We start from the raw sequence: 21,043 nt of genomic DNA, 5'->3' as shown, positions 1-21,043 counted from the left end.
GTAGACTGGATGTGTAGACCGGATGTGTAGCCCGGATGTGTAGACCGGATGTGTAGACTGGATTGTGTAGCCTGTGTCAGTGTGACTGAGATTGACACTTCACAAGAGTTTGCTGACATGTAGATCATGTGGTACACAGCCATCTGTGTTAGTGATCATGTGCTGTGCTTGTCCTCCCATCCACTCTCATGTTCAGCAGACATATTTCAAGCCCTGTCTTTTCAAGTACACCCCATGTCACCGGTCAGAGATGAATCCTTAACAGATGCAGGGTGTTAAACGATAAGGTTTTATCCAACTAACCTTCAGTAAGAAACAGAAGTCTTGTTAATTGGTTGCAACCCGTGTGTGGCTTTAGCCAGGCTAAGTAAGACAGAACCACAGTCGGCACACAAACAAGCCAGACACAAAGTTGATCTTTCTTTGACGTGATCTGTTTATTTGAGTTTATAAAGTACTACAGAAGCATGGTTCCAAGTGATGGAAAAGAGTCAAGATGGATTCCCAGCTCAATCCCATCCCTACAAAATGACTCGAAACATTTCAGGATCTGTTAAAATGATATGGTTTGAATTTCCCCAAAAGACATACTTGACCTTGGCTTTCACAATGAGATGACAACCCCACACCACTGCATTCTGAACAGTGTCACAATCTCCAAGTGGGTCATCTGCATTGTCCCACATAGATTAAGCATGAGCAGAGTAGTTTTAACGTCAAATGAAATGGCTTGATCACCAATAAATACAAATATAAAAAACATTGATATGAATTATCCCACCCCCCAAAATAAAACATGATCATAATAGATAGCAAAGGCACTCCACTTAAACCAGCTTGGCAGTCCAGGTTCACCAACTGATACCAAAACAAACAACAACATGGCATTAGCGGTCAATAGTAAATGATGAGCCATAACCCAAATAATACTTAAATAACATATTAATACTATTTTTATTGTCAAAACAATATCCAGTCAAGTTTCCTATGATTAGACTTCCTACGAACTAAGCGGTACACACCACTTATTTCCAGTTTGGCAGATCAAGACTCCCATCAGATCACTCTTGATCTCATACCTTCCTTTTGGACCTCCCTGTTTAGGTAGAGGTGGCTGTATGCTACTTTGGGATCACACCAGGGGTTGTCAGTGTACTGGTATACAGTTTGACCAATTCTACCTGTGATGTCAAAAGGTGTTTTTGGAGAGGTCAATGTCATTAAAAGCCATGGACTCATACTCTTGATGTTGTAGTGTATCAAGGCCACTTCTCTGTCTTTGGACAGTTTGAATAGCATTCTGTGTTTTATTGGTTCCTCTCTCTATGAGATGTACAATCACAGGTTAACACTAGTAGGGCTGGTCTCAGATCAGCTACTCTGACCCCTTCTGGTTTACCAGAACACGACAACACTGAGACTTCACTGATCTCAGGTCAGATTCTCTGCTCTTGGCCAAACTGAAGGAAGAAATACTTTTCTTCCATAACATAAAGCAATATAAAGTTTCTATATTTTGGAGAATCAAAAACAGAAGCATAATAAAACAAAATACTAACATAGTATAATTTGATCACTGTAAATCCAGTTGACAATAAAATGCAATACAAAAGGCAATAAAATGAAATATAATACGTATCGGGGCTGTCTTTTGAATCCATACCCAGGACCTTTTTTATTTTGCAGCTGCGGACCTTTTAAAACATTCAACGCAAAGCCTTTTTAGCTGACAAATTGCATGCTTATCCATACGTTTCATCTGATATTATGGATGATATCACTCGCAAATCCCTCACTACACCTTGTTGTTGAAAAGGGCTACACACACAATTAATAGACCACACATTAAGGCTGTGACAAAAACTGTTTTGACAGAATCCAGCTTTCATGCTGAAAACGCACGCACATCCACACACGCACATCCACACAAACCCTACACACAGAAGAGGAAATTACACAAACATGTGTCAGACCCGCAGGTCTAGTCACTTAGAAATGACTCCATCTGCAAATTCCCTTCTCAGGGAAGATCAAAGCATATTTTCTGTCTCCTAAGCAATTTCAATCCTTGAATCAACTTTGAGTTGCTTCTCATCTTTGGCTTACGAACATAACTTATTTCCTACTTTTACTCGTCACTTTCTTCATGTTCCTTTCGCTATTCTACCTAACCAATTCCTTCCACTACAACCACTCAACTTCTCAAACCTTTCCTACATGGGAAAGCCGTCTGCAATCTTACCACCGTTCCAGACATCTCTCTTTCATTACTTCTCTGGGTTTCTTTCTCTCTCTCTCTGAAATAAATCACGACGCTCTACCTTTCTCTTACCATCTCATGAAAACAATGGCTGGCTAATTGTGCCTGTTCCACATAATGGAGTCGTGTGCACAGCTGGAGAACCACAGAAGCCACCTGGACTGGAGGCGATAACATCTCCAGCACTGACACGTCTCCACCCATTGTCTGTGGAATGCGCTGTGTCATCAGCCGCACTAAAAACAAATTAACTTACTGCTACGGCATTTTTCTCAACCGCGGGATGGGTTCCAAATGAACCCCGAGCTGTGGAAAACGACCTAGGGATGGCGTGCTAGGGGCGGACAGCTTTGCTCTGGAGGATCCGCAGCTATCGGCCAGGTTTCGGCTCAGGGAGAGGGGTTTGATCTCTGGGGGACTGTCGGCACGGATCAAACGGGAACATGGGTGTTTGTTTGGCAGCAACATTCCGCGTCTATGAGAAGCCGTCTGAGGCTGTCTCTAAGGTTCCTAAGGATGCTTTTTGTTCACTGTGCCTGTTTGCTGAGATATGGCCAGTACGCGCAGTCTCCTCTCACTAAGGTTCCGTGCGGGGAGCCTTTCCAGACCTCCCCAGGACGCCTGTCACTGCGACACATCAAGACACATCAAAACACATCAAACTATCTGTTTCAAAGCAGCCCCCACGAAACAAGCTTGGTCGAGACTCTGTGTCATCTCGCCGAGGTGGCAAATTGTTCCTGGCGGTTTGTTTCTGTGTTCAGCCTCGTTCTGGCGAGACAAAGCCTGTTCATCTCATCTGTTTGTTTTCGTCTTTTTTTTTTTTTTTAAGGCTGTTGTGAACTTTTAAAGGGTAAGGTCAGAGGTCGCGGTGCATTTGAAAGGTCCTGGGTCTCTCCACATTCACCCACAGAATGAAAAACAGCCCCACTGGTGACCTGGCGTGGCCTCTCGCTCCACTTTTAGGAAATGACATAGATAATTTGATATGGATCATAAAAAAGGCACTTCCTACATATCCCTAGTATCATATGGTCATATATAGGACATACACTTTTATAGTGATATACATGTCTGAGTGGCTTACATACTCAGACATACTTATATATCGAGTATATATGTTTCTCTTCATAGAGGAACATTATTATATATGTCAGTTCCACACAAAGGGTACGAGACAGTGAGCTTTTGACTCTTCCAGTACAGCCAGCACCCACCAGTTTTTGGTATGTAAAAACTAAAATCTACACAAAATATTAATAAATAATCAACATTGTCAGTTATTTTTGGAGCAAGACCCTGGTTTGTTTGTTTTTTTATCAGGAAGTAAAGATCACAAACGTTTGCTCTGTGTGAGTTTTAAGGTGCTTTTGTAAACTCAAACTCAAAAACTTGTCGTTTTACTACGAGAGACAACCAACTTCTGATTGCTGTGTTTGTGATTCTAACTTGCCTTTCGCTGAATATGTAAACATTTTGAACACAGCAAAGTCTATGGGTGGGTGAAGGAGGCGGCAAGGGCGTGTTCGTTTGTGCCAGCTACCGGTTTCTTCACACGTTCTTGGAACCCTTTTAACTCGATTTCTTCTTGTTTGAGAAAAGCACAGAAGTGTGAACGTATGTGTGTGTGTGTGTATGTGTGTGTGCACGTATAAAGTATCCACCAGGAATTGAACCCCCATCGGGAAACTACAACCTCCGAAAAGGTGTATCCCAGCAACACACTGGTCGTCAATGCCACACACACACAGACGCACACGCACACACAAACACGATCACACATGCACACACACACACACACTCACACACCTGTCTACACACACACACACACACACATGTACACTCCTACACACCCACGCATCTGATTTCTAGCCTGGCCGTCTGCCTCTTCGTTCCTCTCTTCTACTCCCCCCTAGGTGAGGTTGCTGCTGATGTCCAGGGCTTGCTGGTACACCTGAGTCATGTCCTCCAGGTCCCCCAGCAAGGAGAAGCTGCCGTTGTCCCCCGGAGAGCCCCTGGCTCTGGGCCCTCGGCCAAACCTCGCTCCCTGGAGAGGAGGAGCAGCCTGGAAGCCCTGGAAGCTGGCCAGCTGCAGCAGGTTTTCGGCCGATACGCAGGCCCTGATGTTGGGGCGGCGGTGCGGGGCGGAGGGGGGCCAGTCAGGGGAGCTGGGGGAGGACAGGACGCTGATGTCCTCTCCCACCATGCTGGAGGGCCTGCTCTGGCTGCGAGACAGCCCCAAGTCCCCTGAGGAGGAGAGGGCCGATGGGGCCTCCCCGCCCAGCTTGCCACCCGCCACCACCAGGCCCGCCGGAGGCCCGCTGTAGGTGGAGAACTTCCCGTTGCGCTTCAAGATGCCTTTCCTCCCCACGGCTCTCCTAGGTGGGGAGCTGGCCACCAGGGACATGGCAGCACCCCCTAGCAGCTCGGATGACTCGCTGCGCTCCGGAGAGGAGTAGTACCCTGATTCCCTCTGATGGTTGTTCTTCAGGATGCCCTTCTTAGGGAGGATGGGCACCATCTTGGCCGGGGAGCCCCCCACCAGGGCTGGCTCCTCTTCTTCCGGGTCCGGGCTGGACTCGGCTGGTTCTCCACCTGCAGGGAGGGCTCTGAGCATGGCAGTGCCCAGCTCCCCCTCCTCCAGGCCGGGGGAGCGCTGCTCCTCCATCACCCTAGTCTTCAGGATGCCCTTGGGCCTCTTCAGACCCGGCTTGTTCTCCTCCCCGCCACTGTGTGGCGCTCCGCCCTCGTTCTCCTTCTTGGACTTCTTGGGCCTCTGGCGGAGCAGCAAGGCGGACGACGAGGGCTTGTTCCCTCCCGCGGGTCTGGGCTCCGAGCTGCGGTTCTGCCAGTCGATGAAACGGGCCAGCATGGGTGAACCTCCGTGGTCTCGCGGGGTGTCGCAGTCGCACACGCTGCTCTTCCAACCCCAGTTCACCCACCAGTGGTTGGCGATGTCCTCCACCGTGGCGCGGCGCTCCGGGTTCACCATCAGCATCCAGCGGATCAGGCCGCGGGCATCTGGGGCACGGGCGCAGTAGACGGTCAGCACAGATACGCTCACTAACAGCAGCTGTGCATACAAGTGTCAACAAATACTGATGCAATTGGATTTGTATATTGAGGAGGTCTGTCCTTAACCACTGATCAGTTGACAATAATGAAAGATTACAACTAATGATGACTTTATTACTTTTATCATGTTTGGAACATAACCCGTGGTCATATCTAGGAAAGAAATATGCCGATCTATGAATTAAGTTGCTTGTATCATTGATAAACTGTCACTATGCTGTTTGTTTATGCCCGCATAGCCATAATTTAGTTATTTGTAAGGTGTGACTAGGAAATGCCTGTGACACTAGTATAGGTCAGAGGTCGCAATATTACCAAAGTGTATAATACCATGCAACTTTGATAGGAGGAGCGTCAAAGCCATTTCTAGGAGCCCTGTATCTAAAGACCTAAACAAAAGCTGTCTAGCATGCAGTGTGCTTTTTCTATGCTTGCGAAGGCTATGCTAATCGTCACATACCCTCCTATATTGTGATACTATTCAACTTCCTTGATTTCCTGTACTCACTGTCCAGTCTTCTGAGATGCTCAACTTGAGTGTATCAGACACCTGCACCTTACGTATATGTAATAAACATGTTGGTTTTGTCTTCAACTTGTACTTAGTGATTCGCTTCTTTGACTTGGTACCTTCACAACAATTGGGATTGAGCAATTGAGCAATTCTATTTAAATAAGTCTTCAATATCCCATCTATTTATCAATAGTATTTGTATAGCCCTACATTGTAAGGAGACAGATTGTATTTGTGTAGACCGACATGGTATAGAAAACACATCAAAAACATGAACTCGTGGAGAAGGTATTGGTTCTACAAAGCCAGTGAGTGTGGAGACGAGAGAGGGGTGGGGTCTCTACCTGAGGACTGGGTGGGCTCCCTGTATTCTCCATTACTGATCTGGCGGATCAGGTTCTTGTGGTCGCCTCCGTCGAACGGCATGGTTCCATAGACTAGGGTGTACAGCAGCACCCCCAAAGCCCAGCTATCCACCTGCAACACACACACACACACACGGTCAATATGCAGATCTCAGGATAGCACACACACGGCCCAAATGAATACATCAACGATGATTATTTGAGAGACTCGGGATCAAGGAATGATGAAAACTCAGCATCAAAAGATGAATGATGAACTTAAGTATGTTTTAGGGCCAGCTGGGCATTTATAATTATGGCAAAACATACTTTGAACTTTTAAGAGTATCATAACTCTAATGCCTTTGTTCATGCTATTCATCCCTAACCCTTTCCCCCCAGGCTAAAGAAACTCCAGGGATCTGGAAAGGCTGTTAGTTTCCATGCAGAAAAAACCTCTTCCTCTCTTTCTCTCTTTCTTTCTCCATATCTCACTCTATCTCTTCTATTCTGCTCTCACACACTCTCTCACCCCTTCTTTCTGTCCCCCCCCCTCTCTCCCCTCTGTCAGCCAGAACCTACTACTTTGTGACCACTGGCTTAATGCAATGTGGCTTTCAGAGTAAGCAGCAGTTGCATAAGACCTGGGCCTGGGACAGGGGGAGAGGGGTAGGAGGTGGGGTAGGGGGACAGGGTATGATGTGCAGAGTAGGGGTAGGGGGTGGGGTGGGGTAGGGCATGGGGTAGGGAGGCAGCGGGGCAGGGGTAGGGGTGCAGGGTGTGTGAGATAGGGTAATGAGTCCAACAGAGTTGGCAGAGCTGTGATATCCTGGACAATAAGAGATCTCTGGAGACGTGCTGCCACTCACTGATTGGCAGATATCTACGTGTGTGTGTGTGTGTGTAGACCTTGAGTATTGGATGGATTTAAGTGTGGTTCCACAGTGAAGACCTTGAGGCGGGTGTGGGAGACTGTGTGTCCGTGTCGGGTCAAGTGTGCAAGTGTGCATATGTGTGCGCATGTTTTTTTAGGGAGGACGAGACTCCTGAAGGAATGTGTCTGCTGACGGCTACACCCGGGGGTATCTGGGGTCAGGGAACAGGAAATCAGATAGGGCAGAGTGACTCCACTTCCTGTGGCACCGTCACTAGGCCACGTCCAGGAATGTCCCGCTCCAGGCCTCGTTCCCATTGGTCAACCTACTAAGCAAGCTCAGTGGGCGAGACAGGGCACGCACCATTGTTGACTCCTGTTTTTGTTCCTAGTGTTGGCTGTAATTTGTGGTTTGTCCCTAACCGGGTTGTACCATTTTGATTACAATCTCCCCATTGTTTTTCTTAGCACTCAGAAGTAAATTACAGTGAATTATCCCAAATTGAATGGTTGAGACTTGAGTCTAAAAATACTAGATTTTCCCCCCAAATAGTTTTATGATATACAAACGGTTGCAAATGTAAAATAAAATGAATTAGCAAATACATGGCTTTTGGGGCATTTTTCACTCCCTACCTCAACCAGACTAGTTAGTCACAGACTTAGTCACAGTCTACCCTTGGCAGTGAGGTCTCCCAGACTGAGTAACTCCTGTTAGAAGGAGAGAGAGGCAGGACAGCAACAGTCCCACAGTGGCTTCAAAGGGACTGGAGAGAGCATTTGTACCCCCAACCCTCTACACAGACACACACACACTCACCACACACACACACTGAGGAAGTAAAAGAGACCTCCCCAGGACTGGGGTTAATCCCATCAAACATTCAGACACGGAGTCTCCGGAATTCTCTGTGACAACTATGTGACGATGATGATGATTTTCGTGGGTGGGTGTGTGTGGGAGAGAAAAAAAGAGACAGAGAGAGGGAGAGAGAGGGTGGAGAGAGGAAGGGAGAGAGAGGATAGGGATTGAGAGAGAAAGAGAAGTAGAGAGAGAGAGAGAGAGAGAGAGAGAGAAGGGGGGGGGAGATAAAGAGAGAGAAAAAAGAGAGAAAGAGATAGAGTATCCGCTCATGGTGTTGACAGCGGGGGTGAGTCCTGGGAGATTAGCGACACCCCCTCGCCAAAAACAAACAACCGGCCCTGATTGGCGGAGTGTGTGTTTGACCTTTGACCCTGGTTCCTACCTCTGGGCCGTGGTAGGGTCTCCCGTTAACAATCTCAGGTGATGCATAGAGTGGGCTGCCACAGAAGGTCTGGAGGAGTCTGTCTTTGTGGTAAAGATTGGACAGCCCAAAATCAGCTATCTGTGAGGATGGGAGAAGAACATAAAGGACATGATTGATTGATTGATTGATTGAGTTAGAAAACGTACAGAGGGGGGGGGATGTAAACCTGGAGCCTCTTGACCCTGCAGTTAGATACTCTAACCACTGAGCTATACCGAGCATGATTCAACATGCCTTCTCATTTATTAACTTTAATCGGGAAATTCATTTATTAACTTTAATCGTTCCATTGGGAAAAGTGTTGCCCTTAAAACGCTTCAAAATGTGATGCAAAGTGTTGCCAAATAGTACAACAATGGGTCCAACAATATCTTTACCTTGATGTTACAGTTTTCATCCAGTAGAACATTTTCCAGTTTCAAATCCCTGTGAACCACTCCATTCTGCAACAGACAAAAACGTTGTTTTAAAATTGCGGACAACAGTCTTGACAGATTAATAAGCAGCACACCACACAGCAGATGATTCATGGAGACGTAACTAATCCTATCCAGCACAGACTATCTCTCAGGGGAAATCAAGGCAGCGAGTGTAGTGGTGTTTAATTGCTGTGTCGCCCTGGGTCGTCGTGTTGACATCTGCTGTGTTTCTTTTCGTACCATTCTAGCTGGCATGTGTCATATAAAAACAGGACTGTGTAATTAGCGAGTGGGATAAATGATGTTCTCAAAACATCTCGGGATTAAAAAACAACTCTGTAGTTAGTTTCTGTTTTAACGGCCCGCACTTTGACATGTGGTCTACACACACACAAACACCCAGTCGTACTCAGATGTGGAAGGCAGGAGAGAGTGACTTCACAGCAGCTGTGGGAGGGTGGTGGTGGGGGAGGGGCGTCTCCAATTGGTTGGCGATGACAAGGAACACATGTTTGCATGGCTTTCATTGGTGGAGAGGAGGTGGGAATGAGAACTCTCGCGAATACCTCCTTTCTGTCTCAGCCAACCGCACTACCCATTCCCGCCCCCTGGGTGGTTGCCCCTGGTGACTCATCTCCCCTATGGGATGGATGTCTGGGGCTCTCCTATGTCAGGGCAATGACATCATGCTACATCCAGCTGTATGACTGATGACTGGCAAGCGACAACCAATCCCTCACTGGAGAGTCAGGGGTTAAAAAGGAGGGGTGGAGGCGGGGTACAGGGGTAATATATGGACGTGTGTAATATGACAACAAGTGTCCACAGAGAGCTGGTGCTGGACCTGCTTAGTGCACAAGTGTGGTGCTGTAGCACAGGATCTGTATTTCATCTAGACTCAGTTACAGATTACGGCCTGCGGCCACTGGCCAAGAAAAGCATGCCTCATCCACCATAGCAGACAAGCAGACTGCTTGGCTAGGTGGGGAATAGGCTATATAAGGTTAATGTTACATTATGGCCTGTACATGATTAGCAGAGCAGTGTGTGTGTGTGTGTGTGTGTGTGTGTGTGTGTGTGTGTGTGTGTGTGTGTGTGTGTGTGTGTGAGTGTGTGTGTGTGTGTGACTGAGTGTCTTTGTGTAAAAGAAAGTAAGAAAGAAAATGTGGACTTGGGAGTTTTTTGTACTAAATGAGTGTGTTAGTATTGCACGGTGTGTGTGTGTGAGAGTTTAAAAGTGTGTGTGCCCCCTCACCTTGTGACAGTGGTGCACGGCAGACACTATCTGTCTGAAGAAGTGTCGTGTCTCTCTCTCGCTCAGTCGCCGGCGTTCACTGATGTAATCGTACAGCTCGCCTTTGCTGGCGTACTCCATCACGATCACAATCTTATCCTTGTTCTCAAACACTGCAGAGGGAAGACACCCAGCCAGTTAGTCGTAATCCGTTTACGTCACTGCGTTTTTGTTGCTCAGTGTAGAAAACAGGGGGAATTTACAAATTCCAACTTAAATGACTCATCTTGGTATTGGAGTGGACACTTGTGTAAAGTGTTTAGAAAAGGAGAGTCCCTCTGGGATTAGGCGCGGGTGAAAGTGCCAGAGCATAGAACTCCAGGGCACATTCTGGGTCTGTGCTGCACACACATGATTACATCACTTTCCCCACCTCAGCAGTTGGGCTGCACACTCATTAACATGGCTAGGAGGGGCTGTTATTGCAATCAAACCAACCCCTAAAGGAGCAAAGATTGGGGGAAGAGGAGGGTAGAAGAGAGGAGAGTAGGGAGGAGGATAGGTAAGGAGAGGACAGGAGAGAAGAAAAGAAGAAGAATCCCCAGTGTCAAGCTCCCAGCAGTATCTCAGAGAATTCTCATCGTGTCACTACATTTGAGCAGAATTCCCCACATTCCCAACCACCACACGGAGCCCTCATCAACACAGGAGCGCTTCTCACTCTGCACAATAATGACAGAACAACCTGTCCTCTTCCTACACCATCTATCCATGAGAGAGAGAGAGAGAAGGATAACAAAACAACCATGGTCTTCTTATTGTGCCGTTATTTTCCCACACAGCAGGTCACCAGGGGCGAAGACCGGCCTCTTCTTTCTGCACCCATGAGTGAGCACCTCCACCCGTGCCTCCCTCACCCCACCTCACCCCCCCACCTCCTCCCACTGTTTTTCAAGAGGATTATTCCGTGTTGTTGCTGACCGACCCTCTCCTTCAAGGACTCTGAAACTCCGTGGGCCAGACGGGCACCATGCCAACCCCTCCCTGGGAGGTGAAGTCCGATTGGCTGGCTGAGCTTGTGGCACGACACGACCCCAGGCAGCGATCCGAAGAGCGTTTGAGCCTCCCAGCGAGGGTCCTTGCCACCTTTGAGCCTCCCTTGCCCACCCCATCCATGGGAGGGGTAATTACCTAGCTTATATAACATATGTTAGCTAGGGGCCGCTAGGCCAGACTGTGCTGTTTCTGGCTCACCCTGTCAGACGCTGTCACTTTCTGGCTTTGTTCAGCGCTCAGGACGCACATCTGACTAATTAGCACCTTGTCCCTCTGACCTGTGCCAAGCTAGCTGGGCTTGGCCCGTGTGGTGGACCCAAGACATAAATAAACCAGCCCAGGGCTGGCCGAGAAAAGGATGGATATGCAGTACAACCGACGACAAAAGAGATCAATTTACAATTGATCTTGAGAGCCAACTGAAACCAAGGGAGAGGATACAGCTAAGTATAAATAAGATGTTCCCGTTCTCAGTTCAAGCCAGAGAATGGAGTCTCTGTCTCTGAGAATGGAGTCGTCGTCCGTCCCCCCCTTCTCAAACCAAATCCAATTCTATTTGCGTAGCCATATTTACAAGCAATGCCATAAAGGGCTTCACAGATGCCCATAGAATGCTTCACAATCTCCCACTCCTCTTCTGAAGCCTCCTCTTAAGCAGAGGGAGGGCCTAGTTCTAGTCACGGCAGGCTTGTTTTTACAGGCATCCAGTCTGCTCCCACACAATGGCCCTACAGCCAGACACACGCTTCAGTCTATACCAGTGGAGCTCAATAGACTACATTAGGAAGCCCGTAGTCAAAAGGCCTTTTTTTCAAAATAAAGGTCATGAGGTTATAAATCATATCGGGGGGAGTGACTAGCGAAATGGGCCTTTAGCTGCCTGGCGAGCATGCTGACGGATGCAGAACGTGGAGGGGGGAAATCAATCCGGGACGCCACATCTGGTAAAGCTTTGCTTCACACAAGCAGTTAGCTGTTGACACGGGTGTTGCCGGATACACATATCTGTGTCTATACATTTTTCAAGGCTATACTGGGCGGGGGCCAGGCCACAACAGTAAACACTGGGTTTTAAAGAGAGACACCAGAAACCCTGGGCGAGGGCTGGAAGTCATATGGAGACTGGATGGCAAAGGCTTGGTGGTAGACACAGGGACTGCACGCATCACAACACACCACGGGGACTCAGAAGGATTATACCGAGGGGCGTTCTTTTCATCCTTCTCTCTCACACACACCCCAAACACACACACACAAAAGCACACACGCAAGCACATCGACAAAGTGTGTGCGAACCACAAAACTCAAACTGACTCCTGGCACGTACTGTAACCATGACAAATGTGGTTGTTTGTAACATACACACAAGTCGATAAAGATCTGGAGACTTTGTACCCAAACAAATCCCTGTCAGCCAGTCTGGCCAGAGTCACAGTACAGTCATGTGCCAAAAATCTCTGACGTGGCATGAAACTGTCTATTTGTTGACATAGTATAAAAATAGGTTGACACGCCAACGCGCTTTATGCATTTGGACCAAGCCTACTGTTGACTTGGTCTTTGACTACCTTCTTTGGATCTTAAATCTTCTTTCAAGTATTTCCTGAACCTAAGAATAGTTCCAATAACACAACTTATTTTGGGTTTGCTTTTCTGTCCTAAATTTTCTATTATTTTTTCATATATTGGACATGAATACATAACCCAATGCTACACACATAAGAAAGAGACTGACTATTGGAGTATGTATTCATGTGTTTCTGTATGTAAAAACATATAGAAAGAGCTTCTGTCTGTCTGTCTGTGTGTGTGTGTGTGTGTGTGTGTGTGTGTGTGTGTGTGTGTGTGTGTGTGTGTGTGTGTGTGTGTGTGTGTGTGTGTGTGTGTGTGTGTGTGTGGGTAGCATTGGAGTCAGATAGGGTGCAGACACACACACAGCCAGCCTGGATCCCAGCTGTAGCTCTCTAAGTATCTGCAGATGTCTGGCCCCGAGATCAAGACCAGGGAAGACTTGAGGATGAGGCCTCTCAGATGTTGGAGTGGTGAACCCCACAGACGACCCCCTACACACACACACCAGTGTTTCCCACAGATTAGAAATCTAGTTGTGGCGGGGAGGGGGGGGGGGGGGGGGCGGTGGGGGGGGGGGGGGTTGTCCGACCGGAGGGGGGGGGGGGGTCGTAATAATTCCTTCGTTAATAATTCGCTACACAGTTAATTTGTTAATAATTTGATACATTAAATATTAATCCAAAAAGATTCACACCTTCACAAAATTAACAACAACTAACATATCATTTCTGCATTATGCATGTATAGCAACGCTAGTGCTAAACAGCTATTAAACTGGTCGGCTCCATGACGCCGGGTAAGTAGCTAGCTCCTGAGACTTCTCACCAAAAGAACGAAGAGGAACCTTCGAGGTACCTAGCAAAAAGTAGCCTCAACTTTCCTCGACTTTTAGCTACGGCACTAATGCTGAAAGCTCGCTGATATAGCTGTCGGTCTTACTAGAACGGCGTATGTATGCATTGTTGCTAACGTGTTGTGACTGTGTGCATATGTGAGAAAGACGCATGAGTGACAGAGAGACGGAGGGAGAGCAGGGAAAAGGAAATGCAGCTGAACGAATACGCTGCGCGTTTTAACCTAAATGGCGTTAAAAAAAAAAAGTTTTACGAAGCGCAATATGTGGCGGCCGGTGTTGATTCTGTGGCGCACCGCCACAAATTAGTCTATGTGTGGGAAACACTGCACACACACACAGACACAGAGCGAAAAGACACACACGGCACAAAGACACATGAGCGCAGTACAAAGCACTCAAACACACGGCACAGAGACATCCAAACACACACACACACACAAAGACATCCACACACGGCACAGTCAAATCCATCCAGACACATGAGAAGCCAGACAGAGAAAGAAAAATATGAATAATATCCCAAAGGTGTGTTCCAGACCTCAAATCCCAGCACCACAGCTCTGTGTGTGTGTGTTTGTGTGTGTGTGTGTGGTGGGCAAGTGTGTGCGCACGTATGTGAGTATATTTGTGCTGTGCGTTTTTGTGTGTGTCCACATGTGTACAGACAGAGGCTCACCTTCATATATAGAGATGATATGGGGGTGGCGGAGGGTGGACATGATCTCAATCTCCCTGCGGATGTGAACCATGTCCTGTTCGTCCTTGATCTTATCCTTCCTAATGGACTTGATGGCCACCTGGAGACAAAGGGGACAGGTGTGGTCAGTTCTGTTGGCTTCTGTGACTGGGATAAAGACACACCCCCGCGAGCCGAAAAGGAACAATAATGGATTCACAACCAGCTATAGTCTCAACAAACAAACATGAAAACTGAACTCATCTAAGCTTCATGAAATAATGCTCTCTCTTTATGATTTTCAAACTACTTTTCAAATCACCCGGGTGCTACAAGGCGACCTTTGAACTTTGGATGAATCAGTCCAACACAGACAGTCACGAGGTAGGCCGACACTCAGGCACACTGAAAGACACTTGTCTTCTGCTCTCTCCTGCTGTATAATTCATGAGTCTACAGTTCTGGAAATAATTGAGAGACCACTGCACCTTTTTCTCAAATGAAAAAAAAGAGCTGAGAAAGACTATTCTGAGGGAGGAACAGCAGGGTAAAATTGAAAAGGCCACGGCCGCACAAAAATGTCCATCTCAACTTTTTTTTTTTTTAAGAAAAAGGTCAAGTGGTCTCTTAATTTGTATCCAGAGCTGTAGGAGGGGGGGGGGGGAGGGGGATGCAGTTACTCCACTGGAAAAAACACTGTACCACGTGGTGCCGTAATGGAAGCCTCCTTTGTACTTTACGTTCGGTTTGGAAATTACAGTGCTGGGGCTAGGCCTACCGTCTGGGTGGAGTGACACCCCCCTTGACCCGGGTCTAATGGACAGATCAGGTAGCAGATCTGGATCCCGAGGTTTTGGAGGGGGGATGGGGACGGGAGGGTGGCTGCCATGGCAACTGTGTGTTGCTCGGGGAGCAAGTGAGGGAGAAACAATGGGGGAGGTGAAGATTACATTTTTTATTTGACAGAAACGCAAGGATACTGTGGACAGCTGTTTCAAATGCCAGGCTCACATGGGTTAATAATTGCAGGGACTTGTAAAGCATGTAAACACATTCCCACCCACATCCAGTCAAAATCTCTATTTAGCTAACATGACCAGGGCTACATGAGAAATCTAAATTTATCATCTGTGACACAAGGAGTAGCCCAGCTGAACCATAACAAGACGACAATTTAAGAAAGACTCTTGATTACTGCACTCTTCCTAATAAGCCAGTGGAGCCTCCTGTTACACTCCACACAAATCTGTTTCTGTGAGGAAATTTCAGTCCTACCGACATTAAAGAACGAGAGGTCCACCTTAGAACAGAGCCCAGTTTTATTCCAGGCAGCAGAAACCACACAAAGTCCTGATGCCAAGCTAATTACCGAGAACATCCATAAAAAGAACCCCAGAACACACTAACCTCCATCCACAGGACTTGATTACATAGAATAAAAAAAGAACACAAACATAAAATGTTAAGGGGGAGTGTTCACTAGCTAAGTAGCAGGCATAGCTACGCTAGCTTGTCCCTGTTCTTCACTGCTAAGTTCTCACCATTTTCCATTACCTCATTAGGTTATCTAATTGCACAGCAGCAGTATGAGTACATATGGTGAGTTTAAGGTCTTTTTGTTGTGGGTCTGTTTGGTTTTTGGAGTTATGGGGCACCAGTTTCTACAGTATTGTGTTGCCAGTGTTGCCTAGCCCCTTGTGTGGGGCAACACCAGCACACTCCACTCACATCAGCTTGTCTCTGACCCGCCTGACCATGAGCTCATCTCACCCACACACTCGTTAGAGGAAACCATCCCACAATGCACAGCAGCACGAGTCATGGCTCATCTCTGGCCTCCTAACCATGTTGTGGATCATTAAACATGGCTGTGTATCATCCACTGGCCAGCTGGTTTTACTGGGTCAATCTAGCCCTACATAACGGCTGCCCTTAAGTGGAGGCCTATTACTGTCAGTCAAAGCAAGCAGCCCAGTCTCCGGCTGGCCGGTCCACTGCCAGGGCCAGGTTAGCTACCACCCCACCCTCCCCTGCCCCCACACGAAGAGTGTTTGAAGTGAAAGTTGAAGGCCTCGCTCCACTGGAGCTCGAAAACGGGCAGCGTTTTCTCAGACCATTAAAATAGATGAGGTATCCATCACTAGATGCCCTGTCTCTGTCCGGATCGAGTTACTGTGTGGTGATGGGAGTGTGTCAGGGGTGGACGGTGTTAGGGAGAACCCAAGAACTATCGCAGAGAGCAGCTTCACACAGCCCTGGAGGGAAGAAATTGTAGCGATGACTCCTCAGTCATAACAGGCAGATTTTTCCTTTCTCTACTCACTCACTCCCCAGTGAATCCATTGCTGTGGTGTGAGGTAATCTAGGGCTTTAAGCTCATATTAATGTGACTTTTTAACCTCTTAACTCAAGCCCACCCGTTATGGCTGTGGGTTTCCTCTCAGCAGCCCCCCCTCACAAACACACCTTCTCTGAGATCCTCACAGGATATTAACTTTCCCCTGCGATCTAATTTCCTGTCAGGGATGGCCTTTTCATGTGTCACTGACCACTCTGGGTTATGCTGTCACCACAACCTTTTCTTGAGAGGTATCTTTACCCGCACACATTCACACAACTTATGTACACGGAAGGACATGCACACACTTACACACGCACATATACACAGTCTATTCTCACCCTTGGCCTTGGTGAGTCCGCCAGACACGTAAACAGTTCAAACACACAGTGACCGTCAACTGAAGCGACCAATCTGTGGACCCGCTCAAGATTTACACCCCACTCCACTCTAAATGAAGTTGGCAACAAACACAACGTGGTTAAGCAGATTAGAAAGGCTCACACATTCATTGACACACTTTGTTTTTTACACACACTAAATCTTCCTCATCAATCTCTCCCATCATCTCCAAACGCACGCACACATACACTCATCCATCTCTTTCTTCAATCCCCTTTCCCTCAGTCTGCTCTGCTCATCTCAGTTGGTAAAGAAACCAGACTGCCTCGGACAGTAACGGGGACAGTGGAGGTTGAATTACCTTCTCAACCGGCTGCTATCGCAGAGATATAAACACCAGGAAGTCTTCAGGGTCAGAGGTCACGTAAACCCCAGCAACACCATTCCAGATGCACGTGAGTCTAACCGTCCCCCCTCTTCCTCCCTCCGGTGGCTCCAGGACTGCTGACTGAAGGCCTTCTGACTGCCTCTGACTACTAGGGCTACATCTCTAAAACACACTCTGTTCCTCGAACTTGCTTTCCTGGCCTCCCTGCTTCATCTTTAACCATTAGCGGTTTAGGGCTAAGGCCTTCCCCAGTGCCCAAGATAGAGGAGGAATGCAGAGGGATTAGGCCTTCCCAGTGCTACACATTTCACTGTCTAGTGGACGGTCTCAACCAACCAGGCAGCAGTTTGTGCTTACTGATGTGGGCTCACGGCAGACTGGTATTCACCGTCCGACCCAGCCTTCATCATAACAGCTCTGAGTCACACTTATTGGGATTAGGCGCCATATCTTATGCCATTTGTTTTCTAAAGGGGCCTTTTTTTCGGTTTACCTTGGCAGGCTATGTGTTCATTAACGAGCAGGGAAACTGGTAATAGAGCAGTGGAACTGGGTGAGGAGGCCATAGGAGAAATGTTTACAGTGCCCCCGCCAAGCTGGCTCTAGGTAGGAGCCATGGAACCAAGAGGGACACGTTGACCCCTACTAGGTTTCTCCCCACTGGCATTCAGAACACATGGAAAGTTCCTTTCCTTCTGCCAGAAGGGGAGCAGGGGTCAAATTCTGCAGCACGTGGACATATTTGAAGAGGTACGCAGGTCTACAAGGACAACTGCTAGGTGCATTAGAGCAGATGGTGGGCATCTAATGACAGTCACAAGATGGTGCTGATGTGTGTGTTGTGTGACAAACGTCACACAACAAAAGCATGAAAACTAGATGCAACAGAATTATGCAGAAATATTTACATTTAGTCATTTAGCAAACGCTCTTATCCAGAGCAACTTACAGTAAGTACAGCGACATTCCCCCCGAGGCAAGCAGGGTGAAGTGCCTTGCCAAAGGACACAACATCATGTGGCACGGCGGGGAAACGATCCGGCAACCTTCTGATCACTAGCCCGACTCCCTCACCGCTCAGCTATCCCAGACTCCCAAATATAAATGTATATGTTTCAAAAACACTTATGCAGCCTGCAAATGTCTAGCTTTATGAGTTTACCAAATTCCTTAGACGGACCGCTTAACCTAACAGCAGTAAACTGCATGTTCTGGCCCCATTCGATCTGAGTAGGCGGAAGTATGTTTGAAAACGGCTGGCCGGCTTCAATGATGCGTATCATTGGGGTCATTTAGGCCGCATCAATCAATCAGTAGCCGGATTTAAACATCTGCTCTCGAGCATCCGGTTGCGAAGCACCACTGGGAACAGAGCGCGTGCTGTCGAGGTTCCCATGTCCTCCGGGGCCCGGTTGTGCACGGGGGAATTCCCAGAGGGTATGAGAAGCACACGCCTAAAGCAACAAACTAGCTATTTGGGCGTCTGTTGCATGTTTTGTTGAGTCAGTAAAGGGCGTTTAAAAACAGACCTAAATTATAGCCGTTTGATAGTCGCAGTGGCAGAGGACACTGACAGATGTTATGAATAGGCTACACAAGAGTTTGTAAGATGTCTCACCTCTCTCCCAGAATGACGCTCGATTGCCTTCTTGACTTTGCCATAGGTTCCTCTCCCGAGTGTCTCCAGCAATTCGTAGCGGTGTTTCAGGTTATGCTTGTGGTGGTGTTTCTTCACGCCCGAGTTTCGCCTTCCATCAATAACTGCCGGGGTCTCTGCCATTAAATTGCTGGCAGGCAGGGGTGAAGAAGAGGGACCACCGTCTATCGGTGTTCCCGCTGTGGTTTGGGCTTGTTTGGCCTCGGGACGAGATAGACCCCGGTGTGCTGATAGAAAAGCGGTTTCCATCTCTAGGGAAGTATTTTATCTAACTTCCCACAGTTAAATATTTCACACTAACTAACTGTAACAAATATTGAAAATATAATACTTATAGGCCTAATAATAGTCTTAATAAATAAATAAATTACAAGCTATAATGCGTAATTATTATAATATTACATGGAAACTAATATTCCGATTGTCTAATCACTCATATATGTTCATCTTTTTGTGAACAGAGAGAATACTTCCCTTAACTGGGCTTATTCATCCGTTTATCACTTCATAAGAATCATAATTATCCGATTAAATAAAAAAGCGTAAGCCTAGGGGACATAATCTTATCTTAAAAAGCCTGATACATATTGCATTGGATATCATAGTATACATTCTAGGGCTACAGTAGGCTTTATAAATACGTCAGATTTTGACAGGAGACGGCATGTCGGAAGCAGGATACACTTTCGATATTACATTTTCTCCTTGGTTATGGACAATCGTGAGCTAAATTGATCTGTCACAAAAAACTATCAGCTATCAAAATATCATAGGGCTATTCTACTATCACGTTATTACACTGTCATGATCTCGTCGTCTGTCCTTTATTCTGGGTCGTTCACATTATCTACCGTAAAAATTCTGCCAACATCATTAACTCACAACTAAAAGGCGAAACCTTCAGCGTCATTGCCTCCCGAGAAAGCAGCGACAAAACCGGCGTTCTGGATGAAGATCACCCTCATTTTGTCCTCAACCCAGGTGTAGCGTCATTCAACAGAACTCTGTCTATCGCGGGAGTGCCCCATGCCCAAATCGAAGTTAGAGATGTGCTCTGATCGGATATCTCAAGCTGAGACGATTTGAATATTGCCATGGTCGTTTTGCTCTCCTTGTTCTTGTGCCCTCTTCTCCCTTTCGCTCTATTCTCCAACGTGAGGGGCAGCGAATAAGGAATGTGAGATGATCGAGACTGGAGGCGGAGTTACAGTCCTCCTCTCCTTCTCTTTGTGCTCCCCTTTCCTCCTCTCTCTTTCTGGGATTATGGACTGCTGACTCTCTTCTCTTCATACAGAGTGACCCATCTACAAGCAGACGATCTTGATGGACAATCTTCTTGAATATATATGTGTGTGTATTATTATGAATTGCATTAAATACATAAAGCCAATGGTTTTTTCAAAAAAAGAGATGCCATTCTTTGAGATTTTCCACTTGGGTTTTGCCTAGTCATTTGGAACATATCAAGGCCAAGGTTAATGCAGTCAACAATAATTTGGATGTCATTAATATCTCTGCAAAAATATATTCTTTGCAATGTCGTTGGAGTTCCCTAATCCAATGTCTGCGTTACATGTTCACATTCAACATGCAACATTGATCCCTTTTTGCATCTGCCTCTCATAACAAAGTGGAATGAACAGGAATTGTGTGATCATCCAATTCATTCCATGTTGCTGTAGGGTACACTGTACATTATGGGTCACCCTTGCATGCAAGAATCTCACGTTATTTACCTATGTCTTTCCCTGAGATTGATGGAATATACTGTTATTCGAGTGTAAAAACATTACAACTGAATATATGTTTAAATGTTATTAAGGTTATGCATTCCTGTCGGTGCATCAGTGGGTACAGAGCTCTCCGGAACGTCTCACCTCTGATCCCAAACTGTTCCCAGACTCTCACAGGAGATGACCTAGAATATGCCGCCCCACAATCAGATGGAGTGAACTGCACTCTAATGGCTCTGGTTATTCTTGTGTATGCACAATCACAAGCACTTTATCTACTAATTAGAGAGAGGAAGTTTACGTCAAACAGAATCTGAACGGGGGAACCATTTTCTCTATCATCTAGATTCTAGATGATAGCAGCACAAATTTAGAGCATCAACAATCTGTGTTTTTGCTTTCATTAAAACTGAAAA

At 46.8% G+C, this 21,043-nt stretch overlaps 1 protein-coding gene across 1 annotated transcript; it reads right to left on the bottom strand.

The window, feature by feature from the left end:
• Positions 1-418: 418 nt before the first annotated feature.
• On the bottom strand, positions 419-20,142 carry nuak1b (NUAK family, SNF1-like kinase, 1b). Its single transcript, XM_047033322.1, has 7 exons — positions 18,856-20,142; positions 14,170-14,290; positions 10,031-10,182; positions 8,734-8,799; positions 8,315-8,434; positions 6,194-6,326; positions 419-5,281 (listed from the first exon to the last, which is right to left on the bottom strand). Exons 1-7 carry the CDS (start codon positions 19,141-19,143, stop codon positions 4,173-4,175), a joined length of 1,989 nt encoding a protein of 662 aa, XP_046889278.1. The 5' UTR covers positions 19,144-20,142; the 3' UTR covers positions 419-4,172.
• Between the last annotated feature and the right edge of the window lie 901 nt (positions 20,143-21,043).

Source organism: Hypomesus transpacificus, chromosome 14 (genome assembly GCF_021917145.1).
Source record: "Hypomesus transpacificus isolate Combined female chromosome 14, fHypTra1, whole genome shotgun sequence".
In the NCBI taxonomy this organism is placed as follows: Eukaryota; Metazoa; Chordata; class Actinopteri; order Osmeriformes; family Osmeridae; genus Hypomesus; species Hypomesus transpacificus.
This window is presented reverse-complemented; position numbering and strand designations above follow the sequence as displayed.